The sequence below is a fragment of the Lepisma saccharinum genome, chromosome 8 (assembly GCF_977018435.1).
Source record: "Lepisma saccharinum chromosome 8, izLepSacc3.1, whole genome shotgun sequence".
NCBI lineage: Eukaryota > Metazoa > Arthropoda > Insecta > Zygentoma > Lepismatidae > Lepisma > Lepisma saccharinum.
Window position 1 is genome coordinate 14,833,595 of NC_139236.1, and position 22,577 is coordinate 14,856,171.

At 42.4% G+C, this 22,577-nt stretch overlaps 1 protein-coding gene across 1 annotated transcript in view; it reads left to right on the forward strand.

The window, feature by feature from the left end:
• The first annotated feature begins 4,508 nt into the window (after window positions 1–4,508).
• LOC145991672 (uncharacterized) overlaps window positions 4,509–22,577 on the forward strand; it is a 128,873-nt gene continuing 110,804 nt past the window's right edge. The window contains exon 1 of the mRNA XM_083127735.1: window positions 4,509–4,704. Within this exon, the coding sequence (XP_082983861.1) occupies window positions 4,509–4,704 (196 nt within the window). The remainder of the gene's footprint in view (window positions 4,705–22,577) is intronic.

Sequence of the window (22,577 nt, forward strand, 5' to 3'; positions counted from 1 at the left end):
AGATAAAGATAAGGTGTGTGGATTATATCTAAGACTCGCGTACTTTCGACGTGGCATTTGGGCACGTCTTGTACGCTCGCATGCGTGACCTTCGGCCACATTGTGGAAGCAATCACGTTATAGATGGTGTTCCTCAATGACTTTGAAAATGTCTGCATGTTTGTATTGGATGAGGGGGAACAAGTGTATAAGTTTGCTAATTTGAAAAGTTTAGAAAATAACGTTATGTGTGTACTCTAATAACAAATAATCAACAAATTATTGTCTATTTTCATAGTAATAGACTGGGTAAATATTGTCCGTTTAAAAAAGTTAGATATTTTATATAAACGAATTGAATAGCGACACTATATTGGAAAAGAAGTATTTACGTCTTTTGTCATTAATTTCTCATTTGTAAACGTAATTGAAATATAATTGTTTTTCGTCATTCTCCTCAAATTCCTACCACTCCTTTGTAATAAATTCTTCTGCTCATGTTTTGAAATTCCAAAAGTCTAGCAAAATTCCCTTACAGTAGTTTTCGGGGTGAAAATAAATGTTCTTTAAGTTCCCTAGCAACGTCCGTTATCACGGCCAAAAACAAGTATGCAAGCTCTAACGAATTGTTTGTTATTATACCCCTAAACATTTAGTTAAACAAGCACAATGTACATATTTTCGCATTGAATATAACAATGTATACGTAGTTGTAACTGGACTGAATCTTCTACTTATGTAGATGTCACTTTTGTTTGAGGCACCATTTCAAAACCATGAGTTGATTCATATGTGTGCTGTTGATCTGCGAGAAATATAATGTATCTCGACAATTAAGAATTGAAGGAAACAATGTGTGTAACAACAAATGCCCATGGCAACGGTTGCTAAGGGCGTGAAAAGGGCATTTTTACCCTTAAGGCGAAGAGGGACAATTAGAGACTCGCCGAGGTTTCTGGAAACACTGCACAAGGAAACGGATGAGGCGGGGCCCTGAGAGATCAGGCCAAGTCCACAGCTGCCTCTGTCGTCCACTTAGCGGCCAATATAATTGATGACTGTTGATGAGAGCGAGGGACTCCCAAACAAGTCCTCGGTCAACTTTCTTGCAATCTGAGAGTTAGGAAGGAAGCCACCAGATAGGGCCAGAGAGAGAACGTGCCCTGAGATATCTGGAACAAGTTCATGAAATTTAAATTTTGAGTTTGTACTGACATTTCTAGACTTTCGTTTTCGGTATCCAGAAAGTGCAGAAATCATTTACGGAAGTCCGAAACTGACTTTGACAATACACGCGACGGGATTTTCAATTACTTTTTTTTCTACAGTATCTTTCGGCTTGTAAAATCATGCATCAGGGATACCATGAAGGAGAGCAGAGAAAGTGATCTCCGTATGTTTTTCTTTTATAATAAGACCTCGATTCTTTTAAAATAATAATTGACTCGAATATGAACTTCTCAAAAATAAAGTATTATGAATTCAATTACAATTTTATGATTTGTAAAATAATAATATTAATATATGTAATATATATTTTCTTAACGACTAAAAGTCAAGACATGGAGTATTACTCTGCCTCTCCTCCATCCGCAGAAAAATCCTTCGGGTGCCCTAGGAATGAAATGAATTAACTTTACTCCTATTTTTATGTAATAAATCAAATAATAATGTATTTATGGTGTTGGGTATTGTTCAAACCACATAGCCTACATTACAGTTTACCAAAGTCTCCAACGGGGAGACATTATCGAACAGGCGTCGCGATTTTACAAAGTTTGTCTTTTTCTCGGTTCTGTCTCTATTTTCAAGAGTTTTCTCATTAGAATTTTTAATATTAAGATGTAACAAACTTGTACCAATCCCTTCGAGTTCTGAGATCTCGTGCGACTTTCGTTTCGGTTAATTTTTCAAAGGCCACACATTCTGATTGACCAACTATCCTACGAGACGAGAGTGTCGAACAGTAAGTCTCAGTGTTTTCAGTCTTTAGAGAAGCACGTCTCAACCTTGGTCTCGTCTTGGAAGTCAAGGGAAAGTTCCCCGTGCCGAGGAGGAACATTTAGTGGATGTGGGAGATAGGCTCCACATATTCTCGATTTCGGCCGCTTTGGAGTTGATATTATCAGCATCACCCTGCGACCGCCATTACCTCTCACGGTTTCCTCCAGGTAACCACGGATTTGAGACTGGGTGAAAACCGGATCCGTTTTTAAGTGGGGACAAGGCCGGAAAAATTCCGACCTTAATCGAACCCGGGTACCCCGTGTGGCAGTCAGATACCATACCAACTAGTCTTGAAAGTCAGGTATCGAATATCAAACAGCCATCTCAGTCTCGATCGACTAGTCGCCAAAACCTGCCCTTCAGTCAACCGGTAAACTATCGTTTTCTACCAAATTATAAGTTTCCTGTCCTTCTCCAACAGTGCTGATTTGAAAATCACAATCTAAAAATGAAATATCATATCACCATGAAATATTTTGATGCAAACCGGCAAAAATAACATGGATATTTTTTTTTAAAGATTTTGAAATAATTTAGATTTTCTTCTTGTATAAATGAATAGGTTGTCTCTGGAGAGAGGCAGACTCCAGAAGTCTGCAGTCTGCTATATTTAGTAAGTTTCTTAGTAATTTTAGTTTTATAACAATTTATGCGAAGCTACTAAATGTTCTAATATGATCGGGACAGTTCACCATATTTACTCCCTCTTTTGACTCTTTTCGAACTGCAGTCTTCAGAAAATGTTCTCTTTTTGTGGTTAATTCACATTCAGACACGTTCTTCATTATAAAGATAATTCCATAGCTTTGGTGGATACATTCAAGGTACGAATACATACAAAGAAGGAATAACAAAGAATGATGTCAGCCTGTGTGTGAATGTTGCATACATCTTTTGCTCTCTCTCTCTCTCTCTCTCTCTTTGGGGCTGGTAACAGCATTAGGTAAAAAAAAGGTACTTCTACAGCCATTGACAAGACTTTAAAATTATATCAAATTGGACTAGTAAGAAATGGAAGGTTGTTGTCATTGTCACCCATAGAAATTAGACCGACCTGTTATTTCTCCTACATTTCTCACCTCCCTTCGTCGGGAATAAAACATAGCACTTTACAGGTTAATAGCAAACTAATGTCTTTAAAGTTTCTCATTTTTTGTACCTCCACCTAGTTATTTTTAATTTGCAATCGATGTTGCAGACAGCACCGAAAGTGTGGGAAAGTACAGTTCACACCTCTGTAGGACGAATACTATGGCAGTTAGAAAGGCGGTTCCAAAGAAATCATAAATAAATCTTATGCGCTCTGCCAGAAACGTATCATGGGAGATCTGTGGGATCTATGTGGAAGGGACTTCCCATAGGAAATGGTGTTCCCCCTACAGAAAATACGTGAAAGGGATATCTGAGGAAGCAGGTTGACGTCAATTACATGATATCCAGATACCAGTTAGAATTAGGGAAACACGATAGACGAAACCGGTATAATTTTAGCATGGTTGCATTGCCGGGAGGCCAATGGGAATAGCAACACCGACAGTAAATGCAAGCAAACTGCTCGTTGGCTGACGAATGCCATGGGAAAACAGTGTTTAGCTGTGGTTGGTAGTTTTAAAGAGATGGAAAGAGTATTATATGTGCAGCGAATCAACGAGGGCTTAGGAAAAACCTCCATCCAATCTTTGTGACGGAAGAAACACTCGTACAAAAAAGAGAATACGTAAGATGAAAGAAACAATACCAATACTTAAGTGGTAAAATGAATTGTGTTTTCTGATGGTCACGGGAGTTGAACTCGCAACCTACTGAATGTAAGCTGAACACTTTACCACTTAGGCACTGTGACACAATAGTGTTGTGGTGTGAATGCAGGCCCACTATACCTACGTACATACGTACGTATTATTAATCGAAACTAGGGATGGTACCGAGTCCGCCTCTCTGCAGACGAGACGAGAACGAGACCACAACCCCCGAGACGTGCCCGAGACGAGACCGGCACAGAGGCGGCCACCCAGTACACGAGACGAGACCGAGAACGAGATCACCCTTTTGAACTAGAGACGAAACCAAGACCAAGGAAAGTCTCGTCTCGTCTCGTTTTCATTTCATCCCTAATTGATTGATTGATTGAGTTGGTGTTTTAAGTCCACTTTATTCACAGTAAGGCTAATCGGGACTGGACCTACAGTTTAAAGTGGGATCCGAACCACTTGTGCCTCCACCGGGTATCGAACCGCCAGCGGAGAGGCCCTTATCCCTAATCGAAACGTACTTAAATTACATTATTGGAAATCACTGTACTTCATACTGTAGGTGCCTTTGAATCACGTAAAAGATACGACGTGTTTTACTAGTATTACGTAATACGTAATTTGCGTAGTTTTTATCCTTACCGTCAGGGGGCAGCGTGACTTGCGTCAAGGCTAGAAGCACACAGTGACGTAGTTCAGTAAGTGTGTCTGTTTGAGACGGAATACGTACAACATTGTCTGTCAGTGAAGTGCATGTACTTAGCGGTTCAAATGGAACGTGTGTACACCAACGAAGATTATGCGGACATGCATTTCTTCTACGGGAAAGCGGACGGCAATGTAGTGGAGGCTGCAGGACTGTGCCAGGAAGCTTTTCCTCGCCGACGGCACCCTGATCGTCGCGTGTTCATAAGATTACACCAACGCCTTCGAGAACACGGGAGTTTTGAATATGGAGAAAGAAGCAGTAAGCCAACACGTATCACAGTGGAAGAAGAGGAAAGTATTTTTTAGCGCGTCAACTAGGAGGATCGCGGTACAGGAGCGAGGGGTTTCTCACAGCAGTGTGTGGCGCATTTTACACCGCCAGTTGCTCTATAGTCGACGCGATGGCTACACTAACAACCGGCTGACTTTGGAGTCGACGGAGCGCGCCCACCAGCTGCAACAATCAAATTCACCGCACAGTGTTGCCACACATCTAGCCTCAACATCTGCTCTAAGCCACCTTGTCCCTGGGCGCCTTCCCATGGTCTCCACATTGAAGTTGAAAAGTACGGCAACAGCGTATCCGCAGCAGAGACCTGCACAAGACCTGGAGCAGACCTGTTCGCGAGACATCGCTCCTGAAATGCCATGCAACCTGCGCAACACCCTCACTTGAGCACCTTGCTTGACCATCTCCCCAGATCGTTCTTGGTAGGTATTGAAAACCCGCCGGGTACCCGTAGTCGTAAGATACCTAGTAGGTCTCAGTGCGTTCATTCAATCAACTGCACACCCCTCCCTCTGCATGACGTAGTGGCTTCGAGTAGAAACTGCACCGGGCGCACACCTGTCTGCAGTGTTGCCAACTGCAATAGATTTTCACTACTTAAAAAGGGAACTCAAAGTTTCGTAAGCCACATCGCCAATGAAACCAGATTTACGAATGTTGCTACCCCCCCCCCCCACCCACACACACACATTGAAATAGGTTTTCGGTGGCACAGAATCCATAAGTATATGTCGTAAACAACATATATATATAGGGATATAGGGCAGAACTGAAACATGTCGCTTAGGTCGCGAGCCGAACAACACATTCTTCTACTGCAAACACGAGGGCCGTAGCCAGCCAGGGGCCTGGGGCGTTGCCGTTACCCTCCTTTGGGGGGAAGGCAAGTATTTGGATAAACGTGCCAACAACAACAATAACAATAATAGTAATAAAGTAGCATGAAAGGTATTATTATCCTCATAAATCATGCAAAAAGGGGGTAGAAGTCGGTTCTCGCGCATTTGTGTTGAGACAGAGGACTAGAAATATATTTTTCAACACGTCAATTTCACATTAGCTAGTAATGGAAAACAAGCACATAACCTGATTTTGAAGGAAAGAAAGTGCATGATAAATGCATTCCGAATGTACATACATATCGGCATGTAAAGTTTCCATCTCCAATATTTTCTCTTCACATGGAGCAATGTAAAATAAGAAATACATATGTTAACACTAAATTTTGTACATATTCAAAGTTTCATTAAACATATATATTATTTAATTGATTGAATTGATTGAATTGGTGTTTCAAGTCCACTTTATGCACAGTAAGGCTAATCGGAACTGGACCTACAGTTTAAAGTTTGATCCGAACCACTATGTGCCTCCACCGGGTATCGAACCCGGGACACGCTCATTACAAGACTGCGCCATAGGGGAGGCCCATATATATTATTTAAATACAACACATAATGAATTCATCCAAGTCGTAACAAACCAACATTGAAAGCAAATAATATCATGGGCCGCCGTGGCATTCTCTGTTTTAAAACGTTTTTCATTTAGATCGTTCGGCGCCCAGGCCCGACTCCCGTTACCCCTTAGCGACGGCATTGAACTTGATGATACTGTATAATATATTATAATATATTTCTACTTTCATAAAATTTGAAATCAAGGGGTTGCAATTACTCCTCCATTCCCCCTCTGCAGGCGCCTTTGGCTGTCTGGAAGGAAAATGCAAGAAAAATATGAAAACTAATTCCATTTTGAAACTCCTTTAGCCCTGCTACTCTAAAATTCTGCTAGCCTGTTTTTTCTTGTACTTTAATGTTTGACACCCATCCTTGTCCCTCCACTAGACTTAATTTCCATCCAAGGTTGATGAGCAATGGCCCATGCCCCCCTCTGGTTGCAAAACTGCGTAACTGGTTAAGGCACCATGCAATAAAAAACAATTAGTTTTCAGTGAGGTAATTTTTGTTTGCCGATCATTCATTTAGATAAATGAAGCTGTAATATTGCATGCATTTCCTGGCAATAAGTTAAAAACTGCTAACGAAGAACTGAAATCGCTAAGTATATAAATTCTCCTTATAGCAGAAAGCTCCTTCTAGGACTTCGTAGGATTTAAGAGCTACGTAAGCTGCAACTATCCACGTCGTGAAGAAACGCCTCGAGCGACACGCTGCCGGAGGACAGTTTCCTTCCAGCAGGTTTTGCAGGTGCCCGGGTCATGTTGAATGCCCAGTTATATTGTAAGCGAAGAGCGCCTTGAAGACGAGAAACCCGGGTAAAGACGCAGTCGACTCGTTGCTGTTGGCCGGAGAGCAGGTATACCTGTTCTCGCGGGGAAGCGGGCAGCGGGTAGGCCAAAGCCAGACTATGCAGGCCTCTGAACCGCAGTCATGTGACTGAAACTCGACGTGGAGTAGATGAGCAGAATGACAGCTCCGCCCACTGGCCGAAGGTTGAGTGTCATTGGACGAAAACAACTCGCCCGCTATTTATACTCCCCCCCCCCCCGTTTGTGCCGGCGTTTTCTTTAGTTCTTCGACGTTAACGAAGTAAACGCCTGGACTATCCCCGTACCATCTCCAACGCGTACAAGATCTCCAAGCAACGGATGGCGAGGCCAGGGTTAGGTTTTGTGAGTGGATGCTGCAAAAACTTGCATTACACCCAGGCTTTTCAGATGACATTTTGTTCACAGACGAAGCTGGATTCACTTGTGAGAAATTGTGAACTTTCATAATACTCACGTATGATGTGACGAAAATTACCATGAAATGTTTGAGTCACGACATCAGCAACGTTTCACCTTGAATGTGTGGTTGGGTGTAGTAGGTGATTTCATATTGGGACCTCACATCCTGCCACACAAACTCAATGGTCGTGGGTACTTTCAGTTCTTACGTAATCATCTTCCACGCCTTCTGGAACATGTTCCCCTTCATCAGCCGTTGTGTATGTGGTTCATGCACGATGGGGCACCAGCACATTTTGCTTTACCTGTGCGGCACCTTACGGCACCTTACGCGACGATATGGTCGTCCCTCTACAGGTCGTGCGGGGCATGTATTGTGGCCACCACGGTCACCTGATTTAAATCCATTAGATTTTTGTATTTGGGGTCACATGAAGAGCATGGTGTACAGCTCTCCTGTTGATAATGTTGCCGAGTTAAAGGAACGTGTGACTGATGCATGTGCACAAGTACGAAATACACCTGGGATATTGGGGAAACTGCGGCATTCACTACACCGACGGTTACGCTGTTGTGTGGAAATGAACGGAAGGCATTTTAAGCACTTGCTGTAACTTCTTGTACAGTGTTCTACCTGTGAAGTAAAGTGTATCATACGTGTTCAGTGTATTTTTAATAACTTCCTTCAAACTCTTTCCCATGTCAGGTTACATTCAACCACAATGTTTTCCCATGACATTCGTCAGCAAACTAGTATTTTGCTTGCATTTACTGTCGGTGTAGCTATTCTTATTGCCCCTCCGGCAATGCAACCATGCTAAAATTATCCCGGTTTCGTCTATCGTGTTTCCGTAATTGTGAATGGTACCTAGGTATATGGATATCATGTAATTGGCGTCCACCTGCTTCCTCAGATATCCCTTTCACGTATTTTTTGTACGGAGAACCCCATTTCCTATTCGGGAGTCCCTTCCACAGAGGTTCTACAGATCTCCCATGATACGTTTCTGGTAGAGCGCATAATATTCCTTTATGATTTCTTTGGAACCGCCTTTCTAACTGCCATAGTACTCGTCCTACAGAGGTGTGAACTGTACTTTCCCACAATTTCGGTGCTGTCCAGCTCCGACACCGAGCATCTCTCGGAAAAGTGGAAGATGAACTTTCGTCTAGGTTTTACGCGATGTATCTCTGGTTTCATTTATGACCATCAGTTATGATACATCCTGTATGCATGTGTGTGTGTGTGTGTGTGTATATATATATATATATATATATATATATATATATATATGTATATGTGTGTGTATATTGTAACGGTATATTCTGTGCTTTTAAGCTGATTCTCAGCAACATACACAATATACACAACCATACATTTTTGAATCCTTGTCCCGAGGTTCAAAACTTGCAGTACCTGAAGTTCTGTGGATGCTATTAATAGTTTAGGCAATAGACTCGTACATCTTCAAATTATAGTTTAACGTCCATTTCCTTTTAAATATATATAGGTTTATTCATATTATATTTACAGAAGTTAATTCTTGGCAGTTAATCGCAAAATCTACATTTCGGTGTACCCTGTCCCCTATCCCCACTGTACCCTGACAGTCAATGTTCACTCTAATTTTGTCCACAAGTGTACTTCGACATCCGCGATCTTCCCTCAGCACTGGAGCTGGTTAACCTACGTCGATTCTTACCCACTCAGCATCTCTTCCATCTGGACCAATGAGAGACAATCTCCTGGAAATCCATCCAAGTCACCAAGGCTGCTGGTTCGACTCCCGGCAACGCCACTGCTCTGCGCTCCTGCCGAGATCGGAAGACACCGCTTCGATCGGTTTCCACATGAATGGGTCTAACTGACTCTACATCAAGAGATTTCACTGCTGTTCATTGGATTTTCTCACCACCTAACTGCTCTAACTTTACGTTCCTTTTGTGACAAAGGTGACTGCGGAACGAAACGTTTGCACGAGTAGTGTGAGAGGTATCAGAGAGAAAATAAATTAAAAATAGAAAATAAAGAAAAGATAGATAAATCCCTATATACAATATTTACAAAAATCCCCTTTTGAAATTAGATCAGAATCTGTTTCTCAGCTTGTAACGCATCTGGGGTACATCTTCATTCTCGTCTTCTGGAGAAGATACGTGCGCTCCCTTTGTTGAATTTTGCCCGGCTACTTTCTTTACGAACTCAGGCGGCGAAGAATAAGGCTTTAACTGATCGCTGTTGGCTCTCAATATTCTTCGCTGTGTTTTAGTTTGAAGGTATTTGCCGAAGTTTGCTCCACAATTGCGTGTGGTCCAGAGAACTTCCCCGAGAGTTTACTGGTTACTCCGCGGGCCTTATCAGAGAGAGGATGTTCCTTAAGCCAAGCTTTTTTCCCACACCTTAAACGTGCACTTGCGCCGTTTCTTATCATATACTTTATTCTGTGCATTATGCATGCGCTCTTGATTGCTGCAAACTATCTTCTTGGCCTCTTCTATCCTTTTTCAATCTTCCAGGGTGAGAAGCGAATGCACTATCATGCAACGACATAAGAATTTGCGCACGTAGAGAAAGAGGTGCCCATATTTTCCCCGTTCATTTCTCTTTGTACTTTTCTCAAGGCAAATTTCTCCTAAGAATTCCATCTTCGTCGAAATACGAACTTTTCCTTGTGCTTCTTCGTTCCATCCACCTCCTCGTTTCTAACAGTCTTTTCTAAGCCTGCAAGAAATGTATCTTTCATTTGCTCTGAAATGATTGAAGTGGTGGATCCTGCTCGAATCCAGCGGTTCGTGTTCTTCATTCACCTCGGCCACGGAGAAAGGCAACAATGTAAAGCCCTGCATCTTTTCACTTTTAGGGAGACGAACCTTGGGTAGTTTGATCCACCGAAGCAAATTTTCTCGTCGTTTCTTCTTTATTTGCTTCGCGCTTTGTATAGTGCACAAAGCACTGAGGTCAGCAACTGGTTTCTGTGCAATATCTCACGAATCGATCACAACTCCGTCTTCCATTTCGAATTTTACGTAGCCTTCATCATTTTCATCTTCCAGGTGGAATGTTTCCTGCGCTGCGGGCAACCCGTCGTACTAAGACGGATGAGTGTACTTCATTTCTCGATAGAAAGTCTACCAGATTTAGCTCTCCATTCACGTATTTGATGAGGAGAGGGTAGCGCGAGAGACGAGCGGTCCAACTTGACATCTTTCCTCTCTTGTTTTCTGTACTGAATATCGTGGTCAGCGCACTTTGGTCAGAAAAAACTTCCACTGCCGGAGCGTGGCAGATGTACTTGTCGAAAGTCTCGACTGCAAGGAGCAAAGCGAGGAATTATTTGTGCGTTGTGCTGTAGTTCTTCTGGGCTTGTGAGAACTTTTTACTTCCAAAGGATACAACATGCAGTTTCCCTCCTTGGTCCCTCTGTCCTAGTAAGAAACCGGCGCAGTTATCGCTCGCGTCGCTGTAGATGACGAACGGCTCATCAGTACGGGAATGTACAGAGAAACGTTATTCTTTACTGCTTCTTTCAGTTTGGTCAGGCACTCTTCGTGAACATCAGTCCACCGAAAACGAACTCCCTTGCGTAACATGTCAGTGAGAGGACTTGTTAACTCGGACATGTGGCTAATGTGACCTTTCAGAAGAATCCTAAAATGCTCTGGAGTTGCTTCACATTCTTCGGAGCCCTTTATCTGGTTCAAATACTCATCTTGGATGAGTGGCATTTCACCTGCTTGTGAGAAATTCTGAAACCCAGGTAATCCACTTCTGAAGTTAAAAGTTAAGACTTCGATGGTGAAAGTGTTAAGTTCGCCTTGTGCTTCCTCTCCAAAACCTGTTTCACCACGAGCAACAATTCTTCCTCCGTTTCTCCATAAACCAAAATGTCATCGTAAAATGCAATGCATGAGACACACTGAAGCTCTCCAAGGACAATATTCATCAGTTTCGCCAGTGTGTTAGGAATCATGCTCAATCCATAGGGACATCTCAAATAGCGAAAGATTCCTCGTGTAGTGTTAAAAGCCGTGTATTGGAGTGAGTTTTCTTTCAACAAAAGCTGTCCAAAAGCGTTTACCAAATCTAATTTGCAGAAATATCTAGCTTTGCCTAATTTACTTAAAGATTCAAACATATCCGGGACTTCATTCCTAGATTTCTATGTTACTGCATTTGTCTTTCGAGGATCCAGGATCACCTTGTATTTATCCCCTTTCCTGATTAGCAATGGTGAATTAATGTAATTAGATTTGCAGGGCTCAATGAAACTCCCAGCTAACAGCTCATCGATACAGTTATCCATTATTTCCTGCTTTTCTGGAGTCAAAATACGAAGCTTAGAATAGAATGGTGTCCTATCGGTTAGTTCTATTTTGTGCTGTAAGATGTGTGTAACGTCAGGTTTTTCAGAAAAGACTTTACAGTAGATGTTTAAAATATCTACTAAATTTAGTTTTACTTCTGGTGAACATTCTGCACGCTCAATCATTTCTGCTATTTCGGGACGTGTTTGGCAATATCCCATCGTCGCGGTTGTTGCATCAGATGTTTCACGTTTTCCCATCGTCGCGGTTACCCCAACTTCAGCCTCCACAGTCGACGTTACCCCCTGCACAATCGGAAGACTCTTCCCTGCTTCCCTCTTCTCCGCAGAAAACAAATAGATGACGTTACTGTCTGCAAAGCTGTAGCCTCCCTCTTTCAATTGTAGAGATAATTCGGTTTGCCTTATGAACCCACGACCTGCGATGAATTCCTTGAAACAATCGCGCAAAACGACGAATTTATGCCTGAGTTTCATCCCAATCAAATGTACAGTAAGATACATTTCCCCACATGATTGTACAGAGCCTACTGCAAAAAAAATAATAATACGTTTATTGTTAATCTTATTTCCTTGTTTTTCCAGTTCTTTTGCGATCTCAAAATTTACAGTACTCACAGAGGACCCTGTGTCTACTAAGCCCAATGTATGTAACGGTATATTTTGTGCTTTTAAGCTGATTCTCAGCAACATACACAATATACACAACCACACGTTTTTGAATCCTTGTCCCGAGGTTCAAAACTTGCAGTACCTGAAGTTCTGTGGATGCTATTAATAGTTTAGGTAATATACACCTACGTCTTCAAATTATAGTTTAACGCCCATTTCCTTTTAGATATATATAGGTTTATTGATATAATATTTACAGAAGTTAATTCTTTGCCGCTATTCGCAAAATCTACATTTCGGTGTACCCTGTCCCCCCTTCCCGAAGAGAGTGTGTAGACTCGCGTAGCCACTGGCTCCACGAGTAATATATATATATATATATATATATATATATATATATATATATATATATATATATATATATATATAACCCTCTGTACCAAAAAAGGTGGCTGAAGGTATGTGTGTTGTGTAAGCGGTTTCCCACATGAAATAAACTATTGGAAAAATGTGAAAAGAGCAAGTGTGTGTATTAAAAGAAAGAAAGTTAATATCCCCGTCGGTTCACATAGTAAGGAAAGAAAGCTCGCCCAGCCACTCCCCTCAGACAAAAAGATACCTGTTACATTGCTGTACTCCGCCAAACATCTGACCCCGACTGCTCCCTTCCCTTCCTTTTCTAGGGCCCGCTAATGACCTAAACCGTTACTGCAAACTTACCGCTCCCCAACGGCCAAGAACTCAAACGTACAGGAATACATAGACATACACAATTTATAACATAAAAAAGGATCCAGTAATGATCGCATCATTACAATATACACACACACACACACACACACACACACACATACGTGTAAACGTGGTCTTATAAGGCCCGAGTGAGTGTACATATGTTGTTGGAACCACTATAATTTGATAAATTAGCAAAATAAAATTCATTTTAAAATGTCGAGACCATGCATGTGATTACAAATACCACCGTGGTTTTTGAAAATTATCATTTATGCAGTTTTCCTCACGAAAAAATGGTTACTATTCTTGTTGGAACCTGGTACCAATATCACCTGTCTAATTTACGTGTTGTAATTTTTAATACAATTGCATCCGTTGTGGGTACCGATCAATATTGCACAAACCGTCCAACCAATCACAATTCTTGTAGGTCACATGATTTCTTCCTGTGTGTAAGCAGCTACGTACCATACCGAATTGGGAAAATAGTTGTGAAATGCGCTTTACGGCGTCAATTGAGAGCGCGTAACTTGGACGTTTCTGTCTCGGCGCAGAGCATTCGGAAGGGGAGGGGGAAAGAGTTCCTCTCGCGGCGGTCGGAAGGGGAGGGGAAAAAAAAGAAGTCCTCTCGCGGCGGAGTTAGGAAGGGATTAACTGTTGTGCAGTCACAGCCGTACTTAAGGAGGTTTTGCCCCACTGTGGAATTGAGAAAATAATCACATTTACCCTAATCGCTGACTCTTAATTTTTACTTTGCATACTTTTATGTGTTGTTTGAAGATTTCAGAAATCAAAGCAGGCTTGTGTGGCCTATCATGCCGCAACTGTGTGAAACGAAGCTCTTTATTGGAACGCTACCAAGCGAAACGCAATAGGTAACAAGCGACAAGAGATACGTATCGCTTGGAATTGAACCCTCAGTAATCAATTCGACCTTTCGCATTGATGCGACTGGGCAAGATACACATGTCGCTTTCGGCTCCGTGCATTAGGTTTTTCGCGCATGAGCGGTGAATTTCTTGCTTTAGATCGAAGTCGCCAGTGTTCATGGGAGTCCGTAAGGGGGGGGGGGCAAGGGGGACCCGTGCCCCCTTTGGAAAATGAAAGTCAACCAAAAATTATATATTTCACACATATAATTCCATTTCAGCCACAATAATATGTGTTAATTAATGCACGGACATGATAAATTCAAATGTAAGCAATGTTTTTTTGAAGGAACATTGGGTAAAATGTGGCTTATTTGCTCCCCCTGTAAAAAAAATACCTTCCTTGCCCTTCCCTGGAAAAAACCCTGCTGACGTCCATGCCAGTGTTGTCTGTCGATTGTCGCCTGCCACTTGTCGCTTCGATCTGAAGTCTCCTTGAAGGGGTCAGGGGAAGAATTCTGACGGATGCGACAAGCGACAGTGTGCTTCCACATCGACAAGAGACACGGGTCCCTTTTGTCTTGTAGACTAAAACATTCACCGCCCGTGCACGACAAGTGGAGGCATCACGATGCACAACATTGATAAAGTAGCCAGTTTGAGTGACACAACCAAGCGACATGCAATATTTGCAGCTTACCGTGCTGTATCAGTTCGAAACGTTGCAATGATTACCGAGGCTTGTCGCTTGTCGCGTTACGCTTCGGTCTGGAATCTGCTTAAACGGCATAAACGACAGGCGACTAGCGACATGGAGATTTCATACCAAAGCGACAAGCGACATTAGACCATTCAATATAAGGCAAAGCATTCACCGCGCATGCGCGAACAAAAGTACGAAGCGACATGATGCACGGTATTAACAAAACTGGCCAATCAGAGCGACACGCAAGCTACAAGCGACACCTGCATCTTGTCGTGTCGCTTCTGTTCGAAAGGTTCAATTCATTACTGCTGGTTCGCTTCCAAGGGACATGTGTTGGTTGGCGCTTTCTCTCCCTTACAAGGCAAGAAAGCTGCAAACGACAGACGACAAGTGACAGGCGACAAGCGACACGGAGAATTCACACAGAAGCTGCAAGCGGCAAGCGACACTAGCACAGTTAGTCTAAATCCAAATATTCACCGCGCATGAGCTAACAAGAGCACTAGGTGACAGGATGCACGGTATTGAGAAAACGGCCTAATCAGAGCTACACGTGCAGCTTATAACGGTCAAATATTGAGTGACAAGTAATTAATCTAATTGCCCGTTAGTAGGAATTAATTGCAATTTGTAATATTAATATCCGTCGCGAATACAGGTGTCTAGCGAACTGCCTTAGCCAGCACTAGCTTGCTCAACGACAGTTTTCCGCCCGAATTCGGATTTACATGCATTCTTATGGGAATATCAAGAAAAATGCAACTTCTAAACCAATGGACCGAATTGGATGAGATTTTCACCAGCGGAAGAACACCTCATGAAAGTACTGATTCCAAGATTTGAGCCTAATCAGAACAGAACTACGGGAGTTATGAATTATTAAAGATTCATCGCCGGATTGAAAGGGAGAAGCTACCCTACTGAGTTGTTCCTGCGTTTCGTGACTGAATACAAAAGAGGAAGAGTTAGCCTAATCTCTGCGCGAGGGGCTGCTGCCAGGGGTTAAGGACCTGAGTGAGCATTGACCAGGATAGGAGGACAACGGTCAAAGCACCAGAAACAATAAACAAGCACCTGATCATAGAGGGTAGCGCGTCACTACGTTCAAATCTGGAATAAAAGGGATGATTTGGAACAGTTTGCCACAGTTTTGCATACAATCGCCACCGGAGTGTGAGCTACGTGCGACCGAGCTGCGAGTTGCAAGCAGACTCGAGGTCTGGATTTGTTTTCCTCGAGTGAGTGTTTCAGAGCCATGGAGTAGAGCAGAATATAGAACCAGGGGGTCGTCCTCCCCTTGCCGTCAACGCATCCGTGCACATACGTGTGGTTATGTGAGAATAACGCCAGGCACGTCCACCTGTGTCAATCGTCCGAAACAACGTCCAAAGTAGTGAAAGTTAATAACATTTGATATCCATGTGAAACCGCGAATGGCTCATCGCGTATGTTCGTCTCATCGCCCAAGTCACGTATCTGTACTTACGAGTGGCCGCGAAGGACTGACCTATTATTGCGCAAGTTGTCGTATGGAGTCGACAGTGAACGAGTGAAGCCAGGATCCGATGAGGCCAGATGGAGCCGCCGACCGATCCACTTTCGCCAACCAGGATAACCGCGAGGTGCAACAATGAGTGTGGAGGCCTTCCAAAACTGTAGGACCACTTCCGCCCAACCCAGGTCAGAGGGAATGCAGCTAAGGTAAGATCCAACCATGTGCGTGTGTGAGAAAGATGACGACTATCTACCGCGAATCTGCGTAAATCAAATCATTGCATAACTTAAATCAGTGCTATGGCAACCCTAGACATCTGTTTTCCGGCGGAGTAATCAAATGTTAAAGATCAGAGTTAATGTTAACGGCAAACAATAGTTCATTGAATATATTTATACCTTCAGAAAAGATAGAAGGGGTTCGCACAAGGAACAATTATTCACTTTATGCTTAAAATCCTAAACGATAAATTGTAAAAGGCAATGTAGCCAAGACATAGCAAGAGTATGGTCAAAGTAGTAAATAATCTAACCTTTGTATTTGTCATATTGTCGCAATATGCCATAGAATGAGAGAATGAATGTGAGATCGAGTGAAAGAGGGCAAGATGTACTGTGTATTTATATGTGCTTTAATATATGTGTATATTCAGAAACACCGTAGTATTATGTAACGTCATTTCAGGTATTTAAAATGAAATCCTCCTAGGTTTATTCTCGGTAACTCCGACTGTTAGGCACTTATCCTGACCATATTATATTTCATGTAATGTTTAATTCGCCCAGCAGGTGAGGCGAGAGATTCTTCGTTGTTGCGTTGCTAAGCTCAGCTCAGTTGAGTTAGTTGAGTTAATTAGTTATTTATTAAATTAGCAGCCCGTGACAAGCTTGACCTGTCTTGATACGAAAGGTTGAATTTATTTCTGAATGCTGGTTTGCAAGTTAAGCGTGTCACGTGCCGCTCCCCTCTGAAAGCTACACCAAGCCATTGTTTTATTGAATTCTCCTCAGGAAAGGAAGAGAATGCTTATACAAATACAGTCTCCGTAGATCATTTGCGAAGCCACTCATTATATTTGAAACTCAGCGTGCACTATAATCAACTGAAGCGGCCCTAACAAATTATTCGCTGGAACTTGGATCTCACTTTCCTCATCGTTGTGAAGGGTCACTCGCAATAGAATTGTTACGATTTTATCTCTCTGGTTGAGAACAGAATTTGGAGACTATAGTCGACAAAAAAGTTATTTCTGTTGGAGTTATTAGATTTGGGGAGGAGGGTGGTGCTTCAGATGGCTGTTCCATGTAGACTGTACATTTGAACAAAAGGAGCAAAGGAAAAGTAACTTATTTAATTTCTTTGTAAAATGAATTAAGTGTTAATTTACCAGAAGTCCAGTACAGCGAAACTATCCAAGTTTATAATGGTGTGAGTCTTAATGGACATTTTAATTAAACCTTTCTTAACAAACTGATTCAATATTGAATAGGGTAGTGGTTCCCTAAGGGTGCGCCGCGGCGCCCTGGGGTGCCGCGAAATGTTCCGGAATTTCAACTGAAATGCCACTTACTTGTTAATCTACACAGGGTTTTAGATATGCTTGTTCCAAACATGTGCTTATTTAGTACTATTTACATAAACAATGTTTCTGAATTTGAAATATGTGCTTATTTTTTAACATAAGGCAAGCAACCTAACAACACTAACTTAGCGTTGCAAGTTTTAGATAGGCCTATGCCTATATTCTGACTTGGGCGCCGCAGAAAACTTTTGAAACTACAAAGTTTGGGATCCCCTGAAATAGGGCATAATTGTAATAAAGAATGATTGACGTATAAACTTGATGTGAATCGTAGAGAAATGTTTGTTTCGCAAATGGAGCGAACAAGAAAATGTTTTATAAATCTCATTCCTTGCAACCACCCAATCACAGTAACTGTTGATCACCTGACCTCTACTTCCACGTCACCCATGAAGCCTGCTGGTGCTTCTTTGCGTCCTAGCACCTAGACCACAAGCATTTCGTTTTCGCGCCTTTTTTACCGGACGCCCGGTCCTTTCTTATTTCGGTAGTTCTTCTCGCAGTCAAGTAGGAGGGGTACGAGTTCCACTTAAAGCCTCCCCGATGGCCCTGTCGACCTCCGTGACGGTGTGGTTATCACAGAGCGCTACGACGTCAGGGGTTCCGGGTGCGAGTCCCGGGTAAAGCACGGGTATTTGTTTGTCCAAATGAGAAAAACTGAAAATGGAGAATAACCGAGAAATGAAAATCTTGATAATATAGTGAAAAACGGGGGATAGTTCCGGTTAGGGGTATTCCTTAAAAAAAAAATGGCGTATTGGTTGCTTCGTCGCCTTGTAATCAAAGGGTCCCGGGTTCGATACCCGGTGGAGGCACTTTGTGGGTTGGATTCCACTTTAAACTGTAGATCCATTCCCAATAAGCCTTACTGTGCATAAAGCGGACTTAACCAAGCAAAATATGTACTATTTTGCGAATGTGGGAGTTGTTGGAAAGGTTCCCAATATAGCTATTTTGTTCTTTGATTACTGGGCTGGTTTAAATAGAATTAGTGAAGGCAACGAGAGCAAGTGAAATATTCATTCGAGAATTAGACTGCAAGAATCACTAGCAGAGTTGTCTGTTTCCATCCGAATCGTGGCGCGCCAAAAGCAAGTTCCGAGCGACCCAGCTGGCCGCTGGCGCCAAAGTGTCTGGAATCGTCTCAAGCAGACCGACCTGCAGTGAGCACACAGGCAATGAATTCGGTTTCTGGTGAAGTGACACTTATATATATACACACAAGACCAGGAACGTGACCGGGGATGGAGGGTTGGGACAAGATATACATTGTTAAATTTGGACCAAGTTATCTGCTTTTACCATGTATTTAGTAACTCTATAGTCCAACAGCCTTTTGAAGACCAGTGCTTATCAAATGGGTTCTTCGTTGATCGCATTCAGTCCCATCGACGCTGTTACCAGACTTTCTCAATAGGAGCCAGATCGTCCTTATTTAAAAAAAAAAAAAGTGAAGGGAAAGTGCTCCCCTGTGCAATGCACCACGCCATGAAGGCGTATAGGGAGCGTGGGGTTAGGGCCTCACACTTTCTTGATTACGGCCGAAGGTGGGGGTGATGTGATCAGCACCACGTCCCTTGCCGCCTTTACCCCCAGAGTTTCCTCCAGGTACCCACTTTATACGACGATGGGTGGACGCCGGAGCTGCCTGAACAGGTGGAAAAATTTCCGGTTCTCCCCCGCCTTAAGAACCTTATTAAGTCTTTGAATTATATTAATTGTGTTGTATCATCACCCAAATTTTGGAGCTCTCATCTAAGTTCGAACCCGGGACCGCAGATAATACGCAGGAGACCTTTTCATGGTAAGAGTATGATAATTACAATGGAATGAGAACCCAGGAGCTAGATATTTGGCACCCTAGTAGTAGGGTGCCCATAATATTTTGACTCCAAAACGGGACATCCCAAGGAGATCAGTGTATCAGTGTTATAATTAAAGTATTATTATTATTTTATTATTTGAAATATGATCTCTCATTGTCAAAAGCTATTATTTATTATAATCTCGGTGTGACTTACACAGTATTTCTGGTTCCTTCTGATCAACCTTTGATGTTAGCCCTACGCAGAAGTTGGGGAGTGCCAGAAGTATGTATCAGAACAATCAATCTTCTTGAGAGGGGCTTTATTTTTCACCAACCGTTTGTAAATCTCCTCAAAAACCTTACCCCACACATCTGACGCGAGATTTCCCACTTCAGTTTGTGGTTTGTCCCAAGTTCATATTGAAACTGCATATACGTTTCTTGGGCATACTTATGCACTCTCTACAAATAACGGAACACACGCAAAACAATACAACTTTTTTTTTTTTAGCATGAAATATCTCAACTTTATACTTGGTTTTCAAGCTAACCCCTAGGCTTTTCTAAAACGGTACAAATAGTGTTTTTAAATAATATCGAAGGGACGACCGGGACACGCCTCTCAAACAGGACTGTCTCGTTCAAAACGGGAAACGTCCGTTTCCATGGTGAACAACAAGCACGGCAAACTCTCTAAATAATTGTTTGTTATTATACCTCTAAACATTTAGTTAAAGCAACCACGATGTAGATAATATTTTCGCATTGAGTTTACCAATATATGTACGTAATTGTATCTGGGCTGAAACTCCTTATTATGTAGATGTCACCCTCGTTTGATCCACCTTTTCAAAGCCAGGAGTTGATTCAGCTGTGTGTTGTAGATCTGTGAGAAATATAATGTATCTCCACAATTAAGAATTGAAGGAAACAGTGTGTGCTGCAAAAAATGTCCGTGGCAACGGTTGCTAAGGACGTGAAAAAAGAAGGGCTATTTGAGCTATTTTTGAATTTTCTCGGCCTTTTGTGACGATTTCATGGGGTGTCGTAGTTGGGCATTTCTCGCCTCCGGGGGTTCCTTCATGGAGAACATTTGTGTCAGTGAGTCAGTCAGTGGTGGGATTGGGGCTTTATATATATTGGATAACTCGGCCTTTCATGTACAATTTTCTGAAACTTTGAGTGAAGTTACGAGCTAGGCACATTGTAGCTCTGTTTGTATACTCTGTCCCGAGAGTGACTCGAGAGTGCTCGACCAATTAACGCGTGAGAGGGAACAGGGAAAATGGGAGAAAAAGGAATTTTAAATTCGTCGTTGAAATCTTCAGTGATACTTATTCTAAAGGTAAAAGGTAAATATAATCTACGTGCATTGAATCATGCTGTGAAGGTACACAGGGGTCAAAGGTGGAGCTCTCCCACCGTTGAAAGACCACAAGGTGAATGCAACGCGGTCCTGGAAACTCTCCCTTCTGAAGCATGACGTCATATGAGTTGCAGAGGCGGGTCCCGTTCCTCTGTAGGCAGAGAAGAAGTGAATTGGTGTTTGCAAAACAACAATATTTCATGAGCTTTAGAATATTAGGAGGGAACATTTAAGAAAGTCAACATCTTCTAAAGTCCAAAATTTAGCACTAAAATATTTCTCTAGAGCACGGTTTACTTTAGTTAGTCGTTAAACTCACACCTTGGAGTAAAAAGTATTTTGACAATTAGGCTATTATCAGTCCTTCTGATTTTTATCAGCCTGGCGTGCAGCATTTTTCATTGCATTGTATGGGTCATACGTAGATAGCTCGGTGGTCGAGCGTGTTCAGTGGTAAACTGGCGACCTAGGTGCCAATGGATCCGGGTTCGATTCCCTGTGTGAGGTGTAAGGCGTGACGTTTGTGAAGAGTACGAATTCCACGCAGTAAAACCCTGGACCGCATTCTGCAGAATAATGAGGATGTGGAGCCCAGATGCACGGACAGTATAATCCTCTGCGGTTGCGTGTTGGCGCCCTGCATGCTAAGTTGCATTCGCAACATCTGTTTTTAACTAGGGTGTACAGACTTGAGTCTTCAGACGACGGCAGTTCTAGTATTTGCCTCGACTGTACGTAATCACTGGCGTAGGCCGAGGGGGGATGGTTGAAGGGGCTACGGTCCACTCCGAAATTTTAAGAAAACCAACATTTTCAAATGAAGGCAGTGAAGAACTGGGAAATGGGGGACCAGAGTGAGTGTTAAATGTGCTGACGTGTCCATAATTTAAATAAATCAATCAAGTATTTTTAAGTTCCGGCCTGCATGAGTCTACCTTTGTAAGTGTAACTCATAATTCATCTTCGTCGTCGCCAATAGTGGCTGCTAGCTCTACGCTGTAGCAATTCTGACCACCTCTCGTACATAAATCAATTATGTATACTTCTTCTCCATGTCGATGCTTCTCAACAATATCTGGTTAGTAAAGGTAGAATGAGAATGAGAGAAAGGGAGATGTTTCCAGATGTTTCCAGCTTTGGCTGCAAATCGCTTCTCCCATCTCGCTAGAACTCGAGAAAGACCAAACTGTTAAAATTCCAATTTGGAGGCATTACGGGAAATATAACTTTCATTATTGTAGTGGTTGTTTCTACATATTTTATTTTTTGAGGACACATTCCAGGGTGGTCAGGCACCATTGGCACCCCCCCGTGCGCAAGACTATGCCCTCACATATCAATTTTCATTTGCTTCATCTGTAGAAGAAAGTATTGACGGTAACCAAAATTAGCGATGTTGTTTGAAAGTGTGTTAATATCGGGTGTGTTGTAGAAGAAAAGAAAGCATTATTTACACTGTTACTCTTCCTTGCACTCGTATTGTGTTTCGTTTGTTAACTGGGACCTCCCCGTTGGTGTAGTGGTAACGTCGTCGCCTTGTAATCAAGGGGTCCCAGGTTCGATAGCGGATGAAGGCATAGGAATATAGTGTTTCGGGTTCCACCTTCAACTGTAGGTCTAGTCCCGATTAGCCACACTGTGCATAAAGTGTACT